Source organism: Crocodylus siamensis, chromosome 4 (assembly GCF_052110815.1).
Source record: "Crocodylus siamensis isolate JL-2025a chromosome 4, ASM5211081v1, whole genome shotgun sequence".
Lineage (NCBI taxonomy): Eukaryota > Metazoa > Chordata > Crocodylia > Crocodylidae > Crocodylus > Crocodylus siamensis.
Window position 1 is genome coordinate 177,509,360 of NC_143398.1, and position 24,701 is coordinate 177,534,060.

The following is a 24,701-nucleotide window of genomic DNA, read 5'->3' on the forward strand; positions in this document are numbered from 1 at the left end:
AAACAGAGAGAAATAAGTAGACGTACTCCTCTGATGAATCATTTGCTTTGGTATTGATTTTGACAAGGTAATTTTCTTTCATGACAGCTTCCCATGAGAGAATCTCATTGTCCTCATATTTTAAGCCTGAGAAATACAGAAAAGCATTAAATTAACTTAAACTTGCCTCTACAGTTTTACAATGTGAAAAGACCTGTTGGTGATTGCATTCCCATAGGCTAATGGGATTAATTTCTCTGAATACAAAATGTTAGCAGCCCCACTCCAAAATGATTACAGCTCTAATGCAAATATGATATACGCAGATGAGCATAAACACAGTATTTGAGGTTAAGAAATCTGACCCCAGCATTCTTTCCTGCCTAGGCAGGGAGTCAGACTTGATGATCTGTTGAGGTCCCTTCCAACCCTAGCATCTATGAATCTATGCAAAATTAATTTCTGGGTTTATTTAAGTGCAGGCCTCTATATTTCTGGTCCTTAAGCCAAAGAGGAAGTATAATCATCGAAATACAAACAATACTGAACAGAGGCTCCTGTGATCCAACCAGAACTCCAGTCTTCCAGGACCCCAAGGTTGCCACATGGTTTTCTGTGCTGATCCAGCCAACAGATCTATGGAAGCAAGCCCTAGTTACCATAAAGGGCTTGCTACCATAAAGGGCTTACTATATACCATATAGTTACCTAGTATACCTTACTGACTACTGAGGAGGTCTATACATATTTAGGTATGAGTCCCACATCCTCAAAGGTATTTAGATGGCTAAGTCCCATTGATCTTACCACATCACATCTAAAATAATTTGGCTTGTTTCATAACAGTGGTGGGAAGTGGAAAGTCTCTCAACAGGTGCAGAGAAGAGAAAGGGCCTTTGAGTTTCTGCTGTCTCTAAAGTTGTAGCATCTGCCTGAAACAGTTGGAGATGTGCAAAAACAGTAATTCCTGACAACTTAGACAAAGCCCACTACAGGAGTGTGGACAGACTAAGGGTGCAAGTCACAATAGAAGGGTGTTCTTCTCATCGGGCCTATAACAGGGGATTTATCAGACCACACACTGATGTCCCAGAGGCAATCACAGAATTACTGAGACAGTCATTATCACTAGGGCTGTGCAAAGCTTGAGTGCTGATTCAATTCTGAGGAGATTTGGCGGCCGAATCTCTGAACCTGAATCGAATCAGGAGGCCATTAAAAGGGTCCAAATTGATTCAAAGCTTTCCAAATCAATTCAGAAAAGATTCAGAGAGCTTTGGAGGTTTGGGCAGTCCCCACTTGCCACTGCAGGGAGCTGGACCTGGACGCCTAGCTGGTAAGTAGAGAGGGGGAGTAGAGAAGGGGACAGGGTACCAGGGGGGGACCCCCACCAGGTCCCATCCTCTGCCCCAGCTCCCCTGAGCACCCCCCAAACCTCACCTGCTCTCCCAGACCCATCAATTGCTGCCCCACCCAGCCCCGGTGTCCCAGCTCTTTTAAAAAAAAAAAGTCCCACATTCACCGGCTGCTGCCAGGCAGAGGGGTGATCCCCACTGCTTTGTGCAGCATGCAGGGGAGGGGGGGCTCCACCACAAGCTGCCAGGGGCCCCGATGGCTGCTGCGGCAGCTGAGAAGTGTGGGGCTTTTTCTTTTTAAAAACCGGGAGCTGGGTTAGGCGGGGCAGCTATTGATGGGGCTGGAAGAGTGGGCAGGGGATGGGGGCTTGTGGAAGAGCCCCTCCACTCAGTGTGGGGCAGTGGGGATCACCTCCCCTTTCCCCCGTGCCTGGCAGCACCTGGTGAGTGTGGGACTTTAAAAAAAAAAAAAAAGAGCTGGGACTCTGGGGCTCAGTGGGGCAGTTATCGATGGAGCTGGGAGAGCGCACGGGAGATGAAGCCTGTTGGATTCAGAGATTCGACCAATTCAGCAGGAGATGAATCTCCAAATCAGACTCGGTCAAATCAAATCAAATCACTGTCCCCCCCGAACTGGCTGAATCCAAAGCCAATACTAGCTGCTAAGCACAGGCCTGATGAACACCTCCATTTTATTTTAAAGTCTGTATTTTTTCCCTTATCTCAAGGGTTCTCCTATCATCACCTGACATGTTTTTGGTACCTCATTTCTGTGTTCAGTAAACATCCCATATGTTTACTGAAGCATACATTTAAGCATCTGGGCCATTAGCATCTCCAACACTAGTAGAGTTGCTATGGTAGGATGGTTTTTAATGTATAACGAAGAAATAGTACCCTGTCACTTCTCCCACCAGCACAACTTTGCCAGAGAATGTAAAATGTGGGACAACCAACAGGGACAACCTAGTTCACTTAAGCAGTACTAAGGATCTGTGTTTCTTACAACAGGTTCAGTCTATGCTGCAGGGTGAAAGCCAGGCTGCTGATGTATAGGAACAAGCTTGCCAATTAACTGAAGTCATCTTCTATCATCTGTTATGAATGGCACTTAGAAAACAAGCTAAGAGAATTCAAGCAACAACATTCAAATTCTTGGGAAAAAAAAACTTGTTAAAGCAATTCATATCTCTGCTCACTGACAAAATAAATGAAAAGAAAATAGCTGGAGGCCTTACCACTCCTGGATTTTTGCATACAGGTTTCCTGACAGAGTTCATTTACTGGCAGTGCCTATAGGGGGTGGGTGGGACAAAAGAGTATGAGCTTTCTTTTCCAATCAAGCATGACAGGGCAGGAAAGTCTCTGGAGAAGTTATTATTCATAATAGGCTGCCCCTGTAGCATCCATTCTGAAACCTCATTAGCTGAAGGAATATAATTGAAGGGCAAAGATAAATAGTGTCAAATGGTGGAGCAGGGTGCCTACACCTATACTTATTGTAAGTCATGTAAGCATTTCAAACATGCAAGATCAAACAGGTCTGTCACCTCTTGCAATACTGTCTGAAGTGCCCAAATCAACAAATCACTGTGGGTGTGGGGAGTGCTATGACAAGGTAAAAATGAAAAAAATCAGGGAGGGCCAAACGTGTGTCTCTTTGTGAAAAGAGAGAATTCTTAGTTTGAGGGATGCTTGTTCAGACTATGAAATCTGTTCTAAGCCTTATTTGGTTTAGTCCAGGAGAGGATCATCATCAATCAATGTGTTAACAGCAACTACAACAGTATGAATGATGCTTTTCATATACAGACCATGCTACATAGATATAAGCTAACAATTTCCATGCACTAACAGTATCTGGTAGAATGCACTAAGTGCCCTAAAGAAGAAAGGCTCTCTACTAAGTACCACACAAACTTTTAAACAATGGAATTAATTTGATGATTTCAAAGTATCTACAAACATGAGCTAACTAAGCCTCAACGTCCTCTTGGACAACAGACAGAGGAATAGTTTTGCACCTGCAGTAACCTTTGGGGAGGAAAAAAGGAGCTGTTTAACTAAGCAAAAAAACTTAAGCAATTTAAAGCAACACTGTCCCAGGTCCAGATGAAAATTCAAAGGAAATGTTATGTATATGTGTAGTAGGAGTGCACCAATAAAGATTTTCTTGGCCAATACTGATAGCCAGTGATTAACCAACCATTAATTGGCCAGTGCCAATCCAATAACCGATATTTAGTAATAGCGCAAGGTATTTTAAACTACCAACATAAACCATTTTTTATTTATTTTGCATTTATCACACACGCACAAACACACACCTCCTGTCTGCTCTGGCCTTCAGTGAGAAAGGTGATGACCACCTTATTCCCACACACACATCGCCCCCCTCACCCACAGCTCCTATCCACAGTCCTGCTCCCCACGCAGTCTGTGCTGCCATCCCAGGTGGGCAGGGTGCACCGTCTCATGGACAGCATCACTGACAGCATTTGGAGCTCCAGAGCACACTACTGCCTCAGCACCGGCAGGCCCCATGCAGTCAAGCTCCCATGGCTTCCAGGAAGAAGGTGCATTTGCAAAGGTGCCCGGTGCCCGGCACCCGGCAAAACAAAAAGTCTCTCATGCAGTGCCTTACCCCACCCACGCACAGCCCAATGTCTCCATGGCAGCCCCAGTGTTCAGCATTGGCATGCAGCATTGGCATGGCAGCAGCAGCAACAGCAGGAGCTAGTAAGTGGCCCTTTGTTGACGAACACAGTGCCCTGTGGCTGCTCCCTAATGCCCCCTCCTACTGCTCCCTGAGACCTGTAGTCTGCTGTGGGCTCAGGGACTGGGCTATACTCTGGGCACATGGCCCTAACTATTGGCCACAATGACCAAAAAAATCTGATAGCTATAATGGCATTTCTCCTTTTATCAGGGCTGATCCGACAGCCAACAAGAATATATCAGTGCACCTCTAGTAAGCAGAGGTTAGAAATGCTAACCCAAAGGTCTGAGGTTGTGTGTGCTGTAAGAAATTTGTTAATCAAAAACAGTCATGGACTCATTTTTTGTATCCATCTTAACTACTCTGACTAATAGCAAAATGGTTTATTATCAACTCAGCTAAAAAGCAGGTTGTTTCTTAACTCACAGTTGCTCAGTGCTGCAGTGTTTCCCTTTTAAAGTCTACCATCTAGAAGTTAACCTAGTCCAAACCTGCTTGGCTTGTGAAACTAAAATAGGATTGCAGCATACCATGGTATGGTTGCAATCCGTTTGCCATAAAAATGTTTGGGATAGTAGAAATAACACACAATCCTACTTACAACAAATGGAGAGCTCTTTGCTTTCCTTTTTACAGCAGTATTTAAAACATTTCTTCATCACCATGTAGATGTAGGCAAAGATGACAAAGGGAAATGGAATAGTCAAACGACTACAGTACTCTTGAACCAAGAAATATCGCTGGAACTTCCACACTTGATCATTGTTTTCTTGTACTGATCCAACGGTGTAACTAATGGACAAATTAAAAGATCAAGATAGATGTATAAAGGATACAGCTAGTTAATCATCATCTAATGAAGGCTTTTCTACAATTCAAGTAAATTCACAGAGGATAAACAGGACAAATATTTTGCATAATTTCAAGACCATTTGAACATCATGGATTTGGAAGTCTAATTCTGATTTGAAGGTTACTGAATTCAGATTTGATTTTTGAAAGACTAGAGAAATGGAGAAGTCAGAGAGTAGGATGCGGCACAGAAAACTGAAATTACAGCTAGACTGGGGGAGAGGGAAAGAGAAGTGAGAGAACACTAAAAAAAGATTAAATATATATTGCTCTACAAGCCTCACCTAGCTTTAGACAATATTTTTCCAGGCTTCAAACACAATGAAACCTGCTGGAACACTGTGTGCCATTAATTATATTTGCCAAACTAATGCATTTTTGCATGACTTATCCAGTGTGCATAATTAGTCTTGGTTCCAGATTGGAGCACCTCATCATCCAACTGGCAGGGAAAATACCACAATCAAGAAGGTGGTTTTTCCAGGGTGACAACTGTCCATCACACTCCAGACAGGCTGACGCTGAGAATTTCCCCAGTGCGGGAAACTCAACTACACAATTATGTGGTAATGGGGGACTGAGGTTGTGCTTTGTTCATGTCTTGCTCCTAGGTCTCTTGACTTAGAGCAACTGAGGCTAGGAGGTATCTGAACCCCAAGGCCTCCAAGCTTGAGGCTTGCACATAGGATGCCTGCCATGGATTTGGGGAGTATCCGAAGCCCCTGACTGATGAGTCTGGGAGAGAGGATACTTACCCAGTGATAGAGCCACACAGACATGAATGATTGAGCTCTGGCTCACTTGAAATTTTTAACTTAACTATTGGGCTTTGGCCACAGAATTCAGTACTGATTTCTTCCTTGAAACAAAATTAAAAACAAAAAGTCTTGGTATTATATGACCAAAGTCTAGGATCAGGAATTCACTATGCCAAACAGAATAAAATGACTGTTCCAGCTGCAAAAATTGTAACATCTAAGGGTACCTATACACGAGCAGGGAGGCTGTGCTATAATCCAAGTGTATCAGAACAGATTCAATTAACTGAGTGTGCATGGCAATTACTGGGCTCCAGCAGCCTCCCGCATCTTGTGTATCAGCATCCCCATGCTTCAAAGTGGCAGCAGGAGCTCGTTCAACAAGCTTTAAATAAAGTGCCCCCCACGCCATTGTGAAGCACAGGGATGCTAATACAAGAGACACTCTGGGCACTTTAATTAGAGTAGCTCTCAGATCCACTACAATTAACACCCCCCCCCCACCCACCCTCCTGGAGTATGTGTATAAATACCCTAAGACCCAGATCAGAAGTATTTAGGTGTCTAATTTCCATTGGGATACCATTGACAATCTGGGCCCAGTCTGCCCCTTTTCTACAATCATTCCAGAGCAGACAGGATTTCAAAATATGTCAATATCTCTAAACAAAAGTCTTTCATTCATTAGGACCACAGCTTAACCAATATATAGCTAACGTAAGTCTTCTGTTTCTAGCTGTCCAGAAAACAAACACTTAATTTTTCAAACGTGGTTTTCATGTTATTTTGGAAGCAGAAATCAATATTCAGACTTTTCCCCATACCCACTACCTATGGGGCCTATGGTATCTTCTTTTTTAAAATCTATTTTTAATCAAACACAATGAGGAGCTGTTCAGAAATATTCTTGCTCTGTTGCTGCAAAACAAGTCAATAAGCAACTTTTCTACAAATTAATAAGTGATGCAGCCCACTAGAATTGGAGGATTTGGGAAGAGTAATCCTGGGAAGAGATACATTTTGGTTGTTTTTTCATTACAAAAATCATACCTCAGAGAGGTCATTTTTTTCCATAATGCACCTGAGTTCAAAGTGCAATCTAATTTACCCAGCCTTACTCTGTTTAATCTATTTAAACGAAAGGTGGCTAGCTGCATTAGTCTGAAGAAGGCAGAAAGTAGGGCAGTGTGGCATCTTAAAAGCTAACTAGTTCAGAGAGGAATGAGCTTTCATAGACAGCAACATAGTTCATCAGATGCTATGAATGGCCTGGCAGAAAGCAAGGTTTTATATAGAAGGGAAAGGGACAGAAGAAAAGGATGCTGCTAAGTGGGTTGAACAGATTAACTGAGATGAACAAAGCAGCTAACACTTTGAGGGCAGGCCTGTGCGAAGTGGCTAATATTCACTTTGGATTCAGATTCGGCCAGTTCAGGAGACAGCGATTCGATTCGGTGATTTGAATCACTGTCCTGAATCGATTTGGCTGAATCTGATTCAAGATTCGGCCACTGCCGAATCTCCGAATCAGCCGGGCCCATCCCCCCGCCCACTCTCCCAGCCCAGCAATGTCTGCCTGCCCGCCCGCCCCAGCTCCCAGCACTCTGAAAAAAGAAAAAAAAAAAAAGGCCCAACACACTGGGTGCTGCCAAGCGGGGTGCGATCCCCACTGCCCCACACTGCATGGGGCAGGCCCCTTGCCACTTCTGCCTTCAGTGAGTCCCTGCAACCACCAGGACAATAACATATATACAGTGATGGAAAAATAAAACCCGTTTCAATTCAAAACTCACTGTTTCAATTTAGGGGACATAGATTGCAACTCTAAGGACTAAAATCCTGTCACGTGTACAAGCACCCATTAATACCCTTTAGTGAGAGACCCTGTCAGAAGATTTTTGAAAATTCAAGTAAACTATTTCAACTAGATGTCTCTTGCCTTTGTTTCCTTCCTGTCATCCCCTTCTTTGATCCATCTTCACATTCTATACTTCTTACAGTTTGGGACCTGAATATGACAAGCCCTTAGGCAGAAAAGTGCAAGTTTCCAGAATAAATGCAAGGAATCATTAGAGGGCCTCAGGGGAAACAGACAGAAGACAAATCAGGCTGGATAGGCCCTGCATAAATACCCTTTCTGTTAGCATTCACGTTCTGCCACTGTGAGCTACAGGATAGGAGATTAGATAGACCTGTGTTCTGACCCTGTATTCTTACATTCTCATGTTCTCTTCCTGTACACGAACAGTGGTACACTGCAAGGACACAGCATATGATGCAAGCAAAACAGGCATGCTACACTATGAAAAAGAGAGACTGGCAGGAATCCTGTCTCCCTGAAGCAGAAAGCAAGGATGTCCCATGATGTCACTTTGTGGGACTGTTCCTAAATGGCACATCTAGATAGAGTACATCTAAGACTTGGAGTCATGGATCATGGCTGAGATTTTCAAAGCAGTTGAGCTGGGATCAAAACACATCTTCTGTTATTTTAACGGCTTGAAATGTCATTCCCTGGAATATCTTAAAATCTCTCATCTGTCTCTTTAAGACTGTAAAGCACCTAACTAATGGTATGGTGCTATGGAAATATCAAAAATATTTCTATATGACTAATGCATCCACCAGCACTGCATCTACATGCTAATCACAATATTAAAGCTGACAATGAAATCTCAGAAGCATCATTTGATCAAAACAAAGCCCAGATACTTCTTTGGAAAAGTATCAAGGAGAGCCTACTAAAATGTGGATGGGATAGCTAACACAGACCCGGTTTCTGAGAATGGACATTGGTTTAACAAACATGCAGCAAATTGGATCATGGTCCCAGTACAGAAAAAGCTACAATTATGCTTCACATAGAGAAACCTGAAGACAAACTGAAGCTCTTCAAGAGACTTATAGGCATGCTCTTCTGCCCAGGTAAACTTCCATTGCATTTGACTTGGTAAAGATATTATAGTAAGACCAATCCTGCTAAGGATTACTAGCATCACATCAAGCTTCAAGAAAGTAGCTTTCATGAACTGGAGACCTAGACATGGTAAAATAGGAGTGGAAGATTTTTTTTTTCCAAAATCATGGGAGGAAAAAACCTAGTAGAAACTTCCTACCAAAACAAAAAACATTGGGATATGGAAGGACAAAAAATACCCTCCACCCAACTTACCAATTTAAGAGAGAATTACCACATTTCAAACTGATCTGATGTACTTATTTTTACATTGCAGCATATGGAAGCTAAACTGAAGCAATTTACTGGCAGTTTCATTCTGGGCTAAGCTGCCCATGTTCAGCTTCCATTCACCATGGAACAGGAGTGAATGCACAAAACAGTTGCAATAGATCAGCTGATTCATAAGCAGTTCCTCTCCATCACCTTTAAAATTGTTTAATTAGTCCATAACATTGGTTTTCTCTTCTCCCCTACTCCCTCTCTTTGCTTTTAATTCTAGTGGTTCTCAACCTTTTTAGACTCAAGGCATTCCTGGACAAATTTGAGGCAGGCATCAGAAAATGCCAGCACTCAGTTTTCACTCTTTTTTTGCCAACAGGAAAACAATGAATCAATGAAGTTGGCAAAGAATTCAGAAAGAGCACAACTATGGATTTCTATTTGAAATCTCTGGATTTGTCCTGTGAATCATGGCATTCCATGGCACCTTGTCTTGAGAATCACTGTTTTAGTCAATGGTTGCCATAAAACAGCTGATATTCAAGATTTTCTCTTCCTTTCTTCTTCTTTAATCTTTGCTGCTCTAACTGTTGAACGTTTCCTCCATTTTTTTAAATGTTACAGAAGCAAAAGAAGAAATAAAAATAAGGAGAATGAGAAAGTCTGTACATCATTTAGCTGATTTTGCAAACTAAAAGGGGGAGAAAGGGAAAGCAGTTTTAGAGCTGTTCTGGCACAGTTATGAAAAGGGTTCATCTTCTAAACAAATATTTAAAAATACATTTCAAAAAAGTTTCCATTTTATGGTAAAAAACTATTTTGGGGGTTTTTGCACAAAGAATTTCATTTTTTATTATCTCTGCTCCATTCCCTTTCTAACAGTCATGCACTCAAAATCATCGATAGTTTTGTTTGTTTGTTTGTTTGATCATGAGTGCTTTTTATTGTAAGCCTCAGTACCTTAAATATATTCAGCAGGGTCAAGATAGACTAACCACACATTCCTGATAAATCTAGACACCATAGGAGCCCCAACTGTTACAAAAGAACCCTGATACCTCCCTGTAGAAAATTCCTTTCATTCATTCATTCCCAGAAGATACAGCATAGTGCGTATACTATAAGTCAGACTGATAAATAGCATTAAGCGTTTTGCTTGCTACAAATCATAAACCAAAGTAGTAATTCCGCTTCATAAACTTATCAAGTCATAAAAAGAATGCATTAAATGAGAACTTGTTCATTTGGTCTGGTTCTGCATTCACTTTAAAGTCTATCTATGGAAAGCTCTGGCTTGTGGTTAATAAAGCATTGATCCAGATTTAAAGCCTCCCCTGAGCTACAAGAGTCTGGGTTGGATTAAGATAATCTGTATTCAGAACACTGCCTAATGTTTGAGGGCCCTAATTTTGCAAATTAAAAAAAACGCTGTAGTGACATAGGAGCAGCTGCTACCACCATGTCACCAGAGTGCATACATAGCCATGAATTTCTGATGGCTCTACTCAGCTCTGTTGCCAGAGCACAAAGCACACAAGTTACTGAGGGAAACATTAAACCCTTCTGAGAGCGCAGGGAGTGTCGACATACACTTTCTGTGGGCTGTCTAGTAGCAGCAAAAGCCTTACTTGGTTTGGCAAAGGCAGAGTGATTGTGCCAGTCAAAAGGCAAAGTCTGGTTTAGAGGAGCTTTGTGTGCGGACGCAGTCCAACTGCTCTTGCATGAACTGTTCTCCTGGCAAAACCTTTCAGTGTAGAGTACGCCTCTCCAGTTGTGGGTTGCCAATTACGAGGCCCAATAGCAGTTGTTAAGAAAGATCAAGGTTATTACAGAAATAAAAGCAATTAGAAAGGATTCTTCACCCTTGTCAGAAATGAATTTGAGGCTAGATTTTTCATATTCTTCTAATTGATTGAGAACCCCAGCTTTTCACAGGAGTTAAGGGTCCATATTTAGCCTTTTAACACTATGGTTACTGCTCCTAGTCACTGAAACTTGTACTCGATGCTGCATTACTAACATACATTTCTCATCTAAACTTCTATTTATTAGCAGCTGACCTACACTTGTCCCCTTTCATTTTCTTCTGCAGACTGAATCTTATAGGCTACATGCTCTGAGTACTGGACCTTATTTCAGTGAGTATCTCCAACATGAAAAGAAAAGACATTTAAAGCCCCAGGTAGATGTTATGTTTAAGATTAAGTTAAACAGGAAACCAGCTACAAAGTTATGACACAAAATACATGTAATAATTTTGTAGCTGGTTTCCATTGCACCTTAAATTGAACATGTGGAAGGGACCACCCCAGTGCTTAAACCCATGAGCCATCCCAATCAGCTGACTGTCAGTTGGCAGGGATGGCCCTAGGGCTTGAACCCTAGGGTAGTCCATGCCAGCTGACTGTGGACCAAGATCATCCCAAGGCAAACCTGATTCTGTCAACAATCAGCTGATTGGGACAGCTCTGGGGCAAGAGCCCAGGGGCAGTCCCAATCAGCTGATGATTGGCCAGCTTCAGGGACCACACAGGGGGTTGAATGGCCCCATGACCAACAATCAGCTGATTATTGGTCACCCAAACCAATGGTGCAGAGGGAGCTTGGGATTGTGATCTCAGGCTCCCCCCTGCACCAGCAATATGGCATGATTGGGATCTGTTTCTCAATTCCACAATCATGCCTCCTGCTCTGCATATGTGGCATGGCAGGAGGTGCAATTGCTGGGATCAGGGTTAGATCCCATCATGCCTTTAACTGAACCTCTGTCAGGGGCCTTATTATTATACATCACTCAAAATCATTGGACAAGTTTCTGATACCGACATGAGGAGTCCTGGAGAAATTCAGCAAATGCTACACTTATATCATTCTCATACAGAAACTCTGGTACCTTAACTCAGGTACAGAGGCAGATGGCTGTTTAAGGAAGGGCTTAAAACTAGTCTTGACAGAAGCCCAATAAAGCCACTGGTTTCCAAACCTTGACCCCTTGAATGAGGATGCATTTTACATTAAGCAGTCACTGATAAAAAAAGATGATCTTAAGCAGGGATAGGCAAAATATGGCCCACGAGCCAGATCCAGCCTGCATCAGATCTTTGTCTGGCCCATGGTGAGTCCCTCAGTCCTGCCAGACCCAGGCACCATCTGGCGGTGGTGTGTCCTGCCACTCCCTGAGCATGCAGTGGGGCTGGGGTGGCTCTGCAATGGGACTGCCTTTCTAGGCAGCCCAGTTAGTGGTGGTTCCTTCTGGCTGTCACCACCACCAGTCCCAGCCCCATGGTACTGGTGGAGACTCACACTGCATGGCCCCAACCCCACACACCCTGTGCCAGCTTCAGGCTTGCCTGCCCAGGCTCAGCAACGGCAGCACAGTACAGAAGCTGCTGCTCAGTGCAGGGTAAAAGCACCACCCTGCCCCCCACCAATGCTGGCGCTTCCTGGTGTAGCTCCCCAAAACACATGCAGGGCTGCCCTGTGTCTACACTGCATTACCGCTACCTCTGGGCTGCCCCAGGCAGTAGTGGCCCTGCAGAGTAGATACAGGGCAGCCTAGCATGAGCTCTGGGCAGCTACACCTGGAAGTGCCGGCAATGGCAAGGGAGAAAGTCTGCTTTTACCCAGCTTGTGTCGCTCTGCCGTTGTTGGGCCTGAGCAGGCAAGCCCAGAACAGGCACAGGGCACACAGAGGTGAAGCTGTGCAGCATGCGTCCCTGCCAGTACCGCAGGGCTGGGTCTGGCGGCAGCAGCAACTGGATGGAGCCACCTGCTACCTGGGTTGCCTAGAAAGGCAGTCCAGCTGTGTAGCCACCCCACTGTATGCTCAAGGGGTGGCAGGATGCACTATCACCAGATGGTAAGGAGTGGACTGGGTCCGGGCTGTGCCTGTGTTCCAGCTAATCTGCTCCAATGGGGGTGAGTCCAGAGTGGGAAGGGGTGCACTGGGGCTGCATGCTGTTGGCAATGGTGGGGAGATGCTCCAGGGCACATGGGCTCTGGGCTGTTGTGGGGCAGTGACAATGAGTGAACAGCTTGGGGGCACATGTGTGCAAAGGGCTCCCATGCACACCCCACCATACCTACAAACCCTCCCCTGCATGCTCTCCTATTAAACCTTCCCACTCCACACAATCACACACTCCACAAACACCACCCCCACACACGCCCTCCCCCCATACACAGACACACACACCTGCTCTCCTCTGGGGGGAACCCTGAACACTGCTACACTCACACATCCTACCACACACACACATGCACCCACACCCCCCCGGCCACCCGCCAGCCACCCTCCCCCTCCACACACCCCACAGCACCCACAAACCCCATACCCACCCACACCCCCACAAGTCCCCCATACCCACACACCCACATCTATGCACACACCCACACCCTGCATACCCACACATCCACACTCACACCTACAGCCCCCCAAAAACTCCATACCCACCCGCCTTAACCCCCCCACCACCCTCCCAAAATATACAAGAGTAAGACTTAATTTGGAGCTATTATGCAATCACCTCTATATACACAACAGAACATATACAAATCAGGACAAAAATATTTCTTTAAATATAATTAAAATATGTTATTGTCAATGTTTGATTTTTAGTATATCATTTGTTTTTTTCTGTTTTCAAGATGACAAACCCCCTTCCCAAAAGGAGTACTTCTGGGGCAAGGGGAGGGACTTCTAGTGGCAAAGGTCAGGGGTTAGGGGATGGGACTTCCAGTCCCAAAATGGCGACCAGGGGGCAGAGCACTTGTCAAGGGGTGGGGCTACCCTTGCAGCCCATGAGAGCTCACCAAAACTCATTAAGTAGCCCCAGCTGAAATAATTCCTGTCCCTGATCTTAGGAGTAGGGACCATAACCCTCCTCTGCAGCCTGCAGTCTCTAGCCACTGGGCTGAAAAATCAGGTTTTCATTTACTTACCCCGCTACTGGCCACATGACTGCTGCATTACTCTACATTACAGCCCAACTTGAACATGAGAGGCTGAGCTTATAACATAGTAATTAAGCTACTCTTCTGAGAAGTTGGAGATGTGAATTAGAAGCCCTGTCAGTTCCAGGCCTTCCATTTCTTGGACGTGTGCTTTAATTAGAATATTATGAAAAAGGCGGGCACTACCTCCATCAGGTTTAAAATGAAAGCAGCTACAAGCAAGAAGCCCAGTCCTGTTTGAGTGGGAAGTACGTACAGCAACTAATGCAATAAGGCCCTGATGTTGGTTGGGTGTCTACCTGCTACTAGAGTATAGTAATCAAGAAACAGTTACAGTACATCTATTAGTCCTCATGCTAATTAAAAAATCACTGGCCTAAGCAATTCAGTTAATCCAATACAGGCAGATGGTCTGCACTGGGCTAGTACAAGGTAATAAGCAATAATCCACAAGAGAAAAACTGCAGCTCCTTCTGAATATGACTCCTGGGAAAGTATAGTTAAGCAATGCCCCTTACACAGCATAAGCTCTGCCTTGCCCTGCTGTCACAAAAATGAGTTTTCCAAGAGAAGCACCAACTGCATGCAAGTCAATTTGCTGGAGACTTTGAATGAAAACAAGTGTGTAAGGATGAATTATTTATCAGATGGTCACTCTATCCGGTAAACCCAGCAGTCTGAGCCCGTGGCTCAGGCAAATGCTTCATTGACATTGTGCTAAATCTCAGCTAGCTTCATACATTGAGTCAGCATGTGCCTAAAGATCAAGAAAACTATGCTTCAGTCCCTGGAGAGCAGCAGGATTTGTATAATTCTCGCAGAACCAGAAAGGCTGATGGAATCAGTTCATCATGCATACATGCTAGCTTCCTTTTTATGATAAGCATCCCAGTTTACTGCTAACAAATTTTCTGATGGAGCCAAATGTCAACTGAACTGTTCTCTTGGTTTTGGAAAGGCGAGGAGGACTGTCACTCTAATAATGGGGCAGATATTTTAAATAGAGGCAAAGGGCTTTGTTTTGGGCATTGAAACCTTGTTCCTAACTCCTCAGAAATGCACACTCTGTCACCATTATCTCTGACTTTTCCAGGTGAACATTAAGTCTATGAAATCCATTTCTCTGTTCCTTTTATTCCTTATTTCCCTGCTTAAGAGGGAAGTTCCCTCATGGACCTGCTTTTCCTCTGCCTGCTCATCTTGGAGACCCCAGGGGCCAAAGACAGAGAACTGCTAGTCTACTACATACCCAAACATGGCAACCAGCAGGTTCACTAGAAGGATGTTGGTCGAAAGCATGTAGATGCACACCAATGGGATAGTGATCCACTCAGGAAAAAGGGGTCGGTTATTGGCATCCACCTCCACACATAAAGGTTTAGACTCATTCCCAGAAACAGTGCATCGATCAAAATTATATGTGGTACCTAGGTCAGGAAGGGGGAGAAAACAAGCCTGTTTACTATGTGGAAAGGAAAATATTCATACCTCAGGATTTCCTGCAACTGCGGCTACTGCAGACAGAAAAAATATACTTTTTCCTAGGTGGAAATGATCATTGGTTGAAACCAGGGTTAGCATCACTAGCAGGAAATTGGCATGAGACATTTACATCGTTGCACACACCTCCAGCTATTGCTGGCCAACCATTAGTGCAAGTATACTAGGGCAATCACTGAAACAGACAATTAAGGGCTCAGTGGAATTTCATATGAATTCCCACCTTCCTGCTATCTGGGCAGAAGGGGGTTGTTACAGAGGCTCAGAAGAGGATTTGATCAGGGTGAGCAGACAGTGGAAAAAAATGGGGAAGAGAATAGCTGATGTCCAGGAGGACTGGAAACTGGAGGATCAGGCTGGAGTTGGGGAGGGTTGAGTATATTACAAGGTTCTCAGTGGAAGGTGGCTGAAGGGCTCTTATGCTAGGCCAAATGAGAAGTTCGGAAGCACCCTCAAGACATTGGACTAAGCATTAGATTAGGCCTGCTCCTGAGCATAGGGGTTACACATAGGAGACGGCTACCATCGATATCATCAGGGTACTGCCCAAACATAGCCAGGTATGGCTCATAGATGACAGATCGAAATATCCACTCCCAACGGTGCTCATTCTTTCTCAGAATTCCTTGTCTGGCCACACCAAAGGCAACCATCCACACAGCAAAGAGGAAAAGGAAGAAGAAAACATCAATCATCTGGGAAAAGAAGGCATAAAAAAGAAAGTAGATGAGTGAATCATCTCCATTCCTCCTGCAAATTACACAGTGAAGAAGGCAAACATTTCAGCCTCACAAATTAGACAGAAGGTTGGGTATGGATGGAAATAACCTCATAACTATGGAATGGTTTGATGCTGGATTTTCAGATGGCCTCCCACTGGCCTTCAAAACTCCCATATTGTTAATATTTATGCATGCATATAACTACACTCATGAGAGATATCCCATTGACTTAAAAAAGGCTACTACTTTAGACATTATGGAGGTAGGAGTGCTTAAATTGTCACAGGAGCAGACCCCAAGGAAAGTAGGTTCCACTGGACCAATGGAAGAGTTTGGATAAATCTTCATATGCACATTTTTCACACAAGTCAAACAGCAGAACAATTCACTTATCACACACACACGTAAGGCAAGTCTGGTGTTTGCCATTTTCTACATACTAAAACTAGCGTTCACTTTCTGAAAATTAGAGCTTGAACATCTTAAAACTAAAGCTTCACATTCCAGTTGTCTTAGGTGACATTTCTGAATTCTTGCCTTTTAGCGCTCCCAAAGAAAGGATCAAACATCTTTATTTCAGGAAGAATGTTTCCATTTCTTACAGATACAAACAAGAAATAAGCCCTTCTCTCTAACCTCTCTCCAATCTACACAGAATATTGTTTATTTAGAGATGGGAGAGAAAACCCTAGCAAACCTCATCTGGACTCTGCCAAGAAACTGCCCTTTTAGAAAATGACAGGAAAAATGGGAAATGATTTACACACAAATAACTTCTAAGCTGAAGTTAACAGCAAACAGTACAAATCAAGAGACAGGTAATTAGCCATGTTCGTCTGAAGTCAGTCAGAAGGTAGGACAGGATGGCATCCTAGAGACAAATCAAAGTTATTTGCTAGTAGCTGGACTTCTTCAAGATGAAAAATCCACAAACACATTCTTACTTGTAGGTATGTTTCAGGCTTCTGATTTTTGACCACAGACCTTTTTGCTTTATCAGTATCTCTGTCACATGCTGCAGTCCCACCTCCTGTCCCTTCTGTAGCAAGTATAAAGGATGTTGTGTGCTTCCTGCTCCTCAGTTCCCTGTCAGATGCACAGTCCTATACTAGACAACTCCAAAAGAAGGCAAGGTAGGTGGAGTGCGAATGTATACATGAACAATACATCTTGAAGAACTCCAATGATTAGTAAATGAAGTGGTTTTCTATTTTGAAAATTGTCCACATACACATTCTCACTAGTGGGTGACTTCAAAGCAGTGATCTCCTCCCGCCCCAACACGCACATAAGCAGCTATCTGACCCAGGAAAATAACTGAGGGGGGACAACCAGAGTGGCCACTTTGAAAGGGGTACAGAAGCAGTCATTACTGTAGTGGTGGCTGATTACACCATTGTGATCAGCATGGCAAGAGCTGGCCCTGCCCCAGATGCACTATGGCTGCACCAGGTATGCAGCTGCACTGCTACACCTCTGCACTCACTCCCCAAAGGCAAACAGCTGTAGCAGGCTTACCTTTCAGAGCTTGGGCTGAGTCCCAGGCTTGAGATCCTGCTGTTTTGATTGGTGGAGCCCCTCTACCAATCAGGAGGCAGCAAGAAAAATAACATCACGCCCCTTTTCTGAGGGGAGGGGGAGAAGAGCTCCCCTGGACCTGATTGAAGACTGTAAACAGTCAGGTCTGGAAGACTTCAGGGGCGGAGCCCTGTAATGTATAAAAGGAGCTGCGTGCCCAGCATGAGGGGCAGATGCGTTGGGGACAGAGAAAAGAGAAGAGGGGGGCTTAGAAGAGCTGAGGAGAGCTGCGAAGCAGGGCAAAGCAGTAGCCCAGGAACAGCCCCTGAAAACTTCTATCAGTGGGGAGCATGGCATGGCTCTAGCGTTTAGGCTGTCTGTGTGTAGCATGACATCCAGACCCTGGGAGCTGCATGAGGCAGCTCAGGTCTGCAACCTCTGGCATGCAGGCAGAGACACAGTGCACAGGTCGGTGCATGGAGCAGGATCTTTGGAGCCCCTGGGGCAGCTAAGGTCCTCAGGCCCTAGAATGAGGCTGGGAGCTCGGTGCAGGAGATGCTGCACAGAGGGCGAGAGACCCTGGGAGCTGCTTGAAGTGGCTTGGGTCTACAAATGCTGAAACGGGGCAGCGGCTCAGTGCAAATGATGCTGCCCAGAGGGTCCAGGAATAGACCAAGCCCCAGTGCTGCACATGGCTGTCCAGGCCCCCAACCCCTAGCACAAGGCGAAGTGCCCACTACACACACCCGTGGCTCTAAGCCAGGATGGCAGCAGCAGAGTCAGGCAGCAGGAAAACCTGGCAGACTTGACCTGGAAAACAAGAGGCAACCCTCCAGGACTGTGAAGTAGTAAGAGAGAAGGTCCCCACGGGGGAGGGACCCCCTGAGGGTTGCAAAGGGACACCACGTGGGCCGCTTCTGGGTGATAGCAGGGAAGCTTAGGAGTCTTTGGGGTCTTCCTCTGCTTTTTCTTTCCCCCCACTTCCTTTTCTGTAGTGGTACCTTGGGAGTGGGGCCCCTTCCCTGAAGGGCACCAAGGTAGTCCAAGGACTGCTAATTATATTTGTGAACTGTGCCTTACAGTTTAAGTGAATAATTTAAAGTAATAGCTTGTATATGAATAAAGTTACAAGGCTGCCCAATCATTATTCTTTGGTCTGGTTTGTTCTATTGTTCATCTGTATTTTAAATGATAAATGGGTGTGTGTATATCTGTATATATATATTATACCATTTATTGTTCTGTAAATTTGTACACACGCATATATATACACATATCTATCTATATATAGATATCTATCTATATATACACACATACATACATACATACATACATACATGTGTGTGTGTGTCCTTACCCTTTAATGGTTTTGTTGTAATAATAAACCTGTATATAGTTAAGTAATTAATTGACTGAACCTGACTCTATAGGGAATGGACGCAGCCGCTGGGCTGTTGTGTCCCTTGGCAGCACGCCACCCCGCCAATAATTCCCTCAATTAAAGAGGAAAGTACAAACGTGTACACCTGGGCTACACAGCAACTGAACAACTACTCTGCAAGATGTGGCATTTACCTATGAGACTCCCATGATTACATAATTCTTTATAAAGGTAAGTACTGTATTTTTGGCATATAGCCCACATCATTTTTTTTTTTTTTTTGGCCAAAAAAACAAGCTACTGAAAATCTGGTTTGCACTATGTGGGAGAAAACACCATAAAGCTATTTGGTTGCCAGCCACAGCACAGAGCTGTGAGCAAGGCACTAGTCCTGAGTGCCTCTTAGGGTGCCTCCACCACAAGGCCATTGCAGACAGTCTGTCCCCAACTGGAGTTGCAGACTGCTCACAGCAGCCCCTTTCAGAGAGTAGGCAGGCTGTTCCGGGCTGGGCTGCTGCTTGCTCAGCCAGAATCCCTGTTCAGATAGTGGGGAGCCCTGACCAAAGCAAGTAAAACTCTGTCTCCCATCCCCTGCAGCAGTCACATGATACCATATTCTCCTCTCCCTCCTCCTTCCCCTTCTTCCAGGGGACTAGAGTAAATTTCTTCACCTCTGATTCTCCCCCATCCCTAGCTGTTCATTTAAAGCGCTAACCCTGCTGTTATCAGGCAGAGCCTGATGCTGAGTAAGTAGCAGCAGCTAAGGGGCTAATAGAGCAGTGATAGACTCCCCCACATACTTGACACCAATGGTATTTCACTGATGACTACAGTAAGGGCACATATTATGTTACATTTAATTACTTACTGGTACTTTCAAGGAAAAATACTTTTTCTTCATTCCGCCTTCTAAAAACGGGGCGTGTAGCATCTTTGGGTGCATGTTATAGGTGAAAAAATATGGTATCAGGCTTCAGATGGCTGCCTTACAGACATCACTTGAATATTGTGCAGGGAGGCTATGGAAATGGACCTTCTGAAAGACCTCTTGTGGGGCAAGTCCAAACCATAGATTACAAGTTTACCGTAGCAGCCAGAGCATCATTTTATGGAGCCCAGTTTTCACTTAGAGGATGATACCTTTAGACATCTCAGCTATGGAAACAGTCATAAACACTTTTTGAATGGCTTGTTCCTGTTCACAGCTAAGCCACTTAATACTGGAAGACTGTAGGTAGGTCACAGATCAGGAGAAATGGGATTTATAAAGAATAAAAAGTAGTTTCATCTACTAAATCAAATGGAGTTTAGAGCCAACCTTGGACAAGAAAATTCAGACAAGTCCTTAGAGTCTTCTTATCTGGATAAAAGGTGATATAGAGAGGTTCTTCTATGAGGGCTTAGATAGCTAAGGTAATCGCCACCAAAAATCTTGTTTTCATGGACAGGTGAAGTATCAAGCAGGTCACCATCCACTCAAAGTGCCATACCATCAAAGATGTGAGGAATAGGTTTAGGTCCCAATGTAAGACTACATACCTTAGGACCCCCTTATAGGAAACACCTTACCTAGGGCCCTAAGGACTATGAAAGTAACTAAGTAAGAAAACAGGCCAGTCCTTGATGGTAAGATGATGGTCAATGGATGGCACAATGATATAGCCATGAGGTAGACTCTAATTGAACTCATAAAATAGTAGACTTGAGTTCCAGTCAACATTCTAATGCATCAGGAATAGAGAACTGAAATATTTGAAACATTTCATAATGGACACCAGTTACACGATCTAGTCTTCATTACTAGGTAAGCATAGCTGGCAGAGGTCTTAGTGCTGTGTAGGAGAATCTCTCTGACCTGGACAGAAGTCTGATATGTGGCATTACAAAGGTGCAGGAGGCCATACCACTAAGTAGAGAAAGCCAAGTCCTTACCATCATGGTAGGATGTCTTTCAACTGAGAGAATGCATTCTTTCAGGAGCCAAAAGCATTCCTGTAGGAGGAAAGCCATTGTTGACAGTCTAGGGTAGTACCTAAAAACACAAGCTTTTTCACTGGGGTGAACAATAATTTAAAAGCATTGTTGTGTCAAGGTTTTCTAGCACATGCTCAGCAGAAGCTTTCTTTTTCAGCCTATTATCCCATAGAGAGAGGTAAACCATGACTGCCTATTTCTAGAGACACAGTACTACCACTAAGAAAACCTGGGCAGGCCCATAGAAGAACCAAGCAGGAGAACTCTCTTCTGGTAGTGGTCCTGTCTCTTTACAAACAAATACTACCAGTGCAAAAGTCTTACAAAAATGTGGAAGTAAACCTTCAGTAAGTCCAGTGATGCCAACCAGTCCCTCAAGTATAAGGACTTAAGAATGGCCTGCTGTATTCCCATCTTGAACTAGAAACTGTAGATGAACCAATTAAATATTAAGTCAAGGATGGGACACCAATTTCCCTTTGGTTTTCCTTCTCACTAAGAAATAATTATTTTTCCATTGTGACTTGAAAATCTTTCTAATGCCCCCAGTGCCAGAAGCAAACTTTCTCCTGAAGCAAACTCTTGTGAGAAGGGTCCCTGAAAAGGATGGGGAAGGAGGAGCTTGGAGTAGGTACCATGTGAAGTCAGATTGCATAACCATTACGGCTGTGCAAAGCTTTGGGTGCTGATTCGATTTGGAGGAGATTCAGCCCAATTTGGCAGCCAAATCTCCAAATCCAAATCAAATTGGGAGACCAATAAAAGGCTGCGAATTGATCTGAAACTTCTGAATCAATTCAGAAAAGATTCAGAGGAGATTCGGAGATTTGGAAATTTGGCAATTTGGGCAGTCCCTGCTCGCTGCCACAGGGAGCTGGACCTAGGCTCTCTGTGCTGGTAAGTAGGGGGCCGGGGGGGGCAGGAGGAGGGGAGAAGGGACCATGGGGGGACCACCACCAGGCCCCATTCCCTGACTGGTCTCCCAGCCTCCCTGAGTGCCCCTGACCCCTGCCCGCTCTCCCAGCCCCATAAATGGCTGCCCTGCCCAGTCCCACTGTCCCAGCTCTTAAAAAAAAAAAAAAAAAAAAGTCCCACAGTCACCAGCTGCTGCAGTGGCTATTGGGGCTTCTGGGGGCTCATGGCAGCCCCCCATGCACTGCAGGACAATGGAGAGCAGTGGGGAGGCCCCCCCAACCTGGCAGGAGCCAATGAGTGCAGAGCTTCTTTTTTTTTTTTTTTTTTTTAAAAAGAGCAGGGACGCTGGGGCCAGGCAGGCCAGCCATTGATAGGTTGGGAGAGCAGGCAGGAGGGGGGATCTATTTGATTCAGAGACTCAGCTGATTCAGTGGTGGCTGAATATCTAAATTAGATTCAGCCAAATTGATTCGGGACAGTGATTCAAATCACCTAATTGAATCACTGTCTCCCGAACTGACTGAAACCAAATCCAAAGTGAATACTAGCCTCTTGACACAGGCCTAATAACCATAACTTGATGTTAACTGGTTTGCTTTTATGTGGAACTAGGCTGTATAAAAACAGGTCTACTGGTTTCCAAAAAGGGGGAGGAAGAGGAGGCATCTCTGTGAATCCTTGGATCATATCATCAAAGCCTTGCCTGCTGGAGAAATTATGGTGGGAGGCAGCATGAGTGGCATTCAACAGGTTGCACTTGCAGAACCATAAGCACTTCTGCATGGGATCAAATTGGCAAACCCAGACAGAAATGAAGGGAGCTGATGAGAAGGGTGCATGCATTCAACCCAGGAGTAGATAAATACGGCTAGTATCATCGCCCACACTGGGAGGTGAAGGCACACCTCCCAGAAAACACAAGGTAGTACCATGAATTCTTGAGAAAGTACATGACCTTAGACCTGAAAATTCTGGATTCTAAAAGCAAGCTCTTCTACTGTCATTTCAGAATGTTAAGGAAGGCCAAACTCTTGGAGCCAAGGACAGCTTATCATGACTGCATAAGTGGCCATGAATTGAAAAACTAAGTCTACAGCATTTAATGTAACTTATACTACTTAGCTACTAATTCCCAGGGAAAGGAAGGGGTCTGCTCAATCCATAAGGAGGTCCTCAGCTAATGCTATCTACTCAAAGACCTTAAAAAGTCATTTGGATTTGCAAGGTTCAGTCTTTGATTATTCTGAATTGTAAATGTGCAAAGGTATCTCAATAAATAGGATCAGTCTCCAAGATTTTGTGTCTGACAGAATAGACTTGTTCAAACTTGCTTTTTGTTGGCCACCATAATGACTAAGTAGGATGGAGGAGGAAGAGAATAGAAAAACTCCGGCCCTTTCAGAGAGACTTGGCATTTTCTGTGTCTCAGTCTTATAATACAGACACTAAAGCACCCATGTCTCAACAAGTTTCTCCTGAAACCTTCAAAGGCTGGGGAGTCTCTGAGCTTGTTTGGTGACCCACATGGTTCTTACGAAGAGGAGGAAGCTGCTGATTTGAAAGACAAGGAAACATTGCATCCAACCATGCTCCTAACTAAGGAGCTACTTGTAAAGCAGAATATACAGCAGGAGTGGGCAAAATCTGCCTTGCGGGCTAGATCTGGCCCACAGCGGACTCAATTTTCCAGCAGCTCCTAGAAGCTTCTGGCTGCTGCCAGTACACCCAGCCTTGCTGCCCAGCCCATCCAGCCCACACCTACTGCCAGGTGTTGCTTTCCCCTGCTGCCACAGAGATGACTGCCAACTGCAAATACTCTCTCTATGGCACTGTGGGGAAAAGTGGCAGTGGTTGGGTCCTAGCAGCTGTCTGCTTTGCACCAGCCCATGCCTGACCTGAACTGGGTCAATCCAACCCAGGGCCTGAAAAGACTGCTGACCCCTGACCTAGGTAGTTTAAGAACTGGCCGAGACAGTCTGCAGCAAACACCACCCCATAACAGAAGTTTCAATACTGGGAAAGTTTTTGGTGACAGCAGCACCATGAAATGAAAAAAAACATTCTCGTCCTTGTAGAGGGGTGTAGAGGGGTGATATAAGACACCTCAAAGAAAATGTAAGGCAGATGCTAGAAGACAAAGTGTCTCCAAAATCAGTTACATTTCAGGACTAGAGTAAGTAAAATGGAAGTGGAAAGGAGCGAGGGCAACAACCCCTAGCCCAACACCTAAATCCTTCTTCCTCCACTCCCCCAAAATATAAGGGGAAGAAGGGATAAGGTAATAACAGTGGCAGTTCAAGTTAGGCTTCAAATAGAATTCAAGCTACAAAGCAGACTGACAGAGGGAAACAATCCAACTCAGTCATGTGGCTGAGAGGAAATGTGGAGCAGGAAATACACACCTCTTTTTATAATTCAGCATGAGAGGGGCAGGCTCAGAGTATTCCAAACTTGTATAGGAAAAAAAATTCTGCTGAAAGCTCAGGGGTGTGAAACAACCACAACTGAGAAAATCTATGTAGGCAAATTCCTGAAGAACTCCACATGTTATGGCAAGATGATCTCATCACTCCACAGATACAACATGAAGCATTGGTCAAAAAAAAAGTCAAAGAATTGCCCGGTCCCAGCAGCTCATTGGGATTGTATTTTCCTAATGCTAGTATCTGCAGCCAACGGCACACGGAACAGAAGCATGAACCATCAGGATGTCCAGTGTCTCTATAGGACGGACAGGCGTCATCATGCATGCTCACATTCAGTACTGTCTACAGACCATGCCACATTCTGTCAATGTTCTTCACCCTACAGCACCCTTCTCCCCAGACCTGTTTTCTGTGGCAGTCATTTAGGAGTACATGGGTGTGTGTAGATGAAATGAGGGGCATGTGTGCATG

General features: G+C 44.5%; 1 protein-coding gene across 1 annotated transcript in view; it reads right to left on the reverse strand.

Annotated features, from left to right (window-relative positions):
• The window catches only part of TRPM8 (transient receptor potential cation channel subfamily M member 8), a 142,560-nt gene that overhangs the window by 12,571 nt on the left and 105,288 nt on the right, over positions 1-24,701 (reverse strand). The window contains exons 22-25 of the mRNA XM_090044993.1: positions 15,818-15,989; positions 15,044-15,221; positions 4,655-4,845; positions 27-126 (exon numbers count right to left, since the gene is read on the reverse strand). Of these exons, the coding sequence (XP_089901119.1) occupies positions 27-126; positions 4,655-4,845; positions 15,044-15,221; positions 15,818-15,989 (641 nt within the window). The remainder of the gene's footprint in view (positions 1-26; positions 127-4,654; positions 4,846-15,043; positions 15,222-15,817; positions 15,990-24,701) is intronic.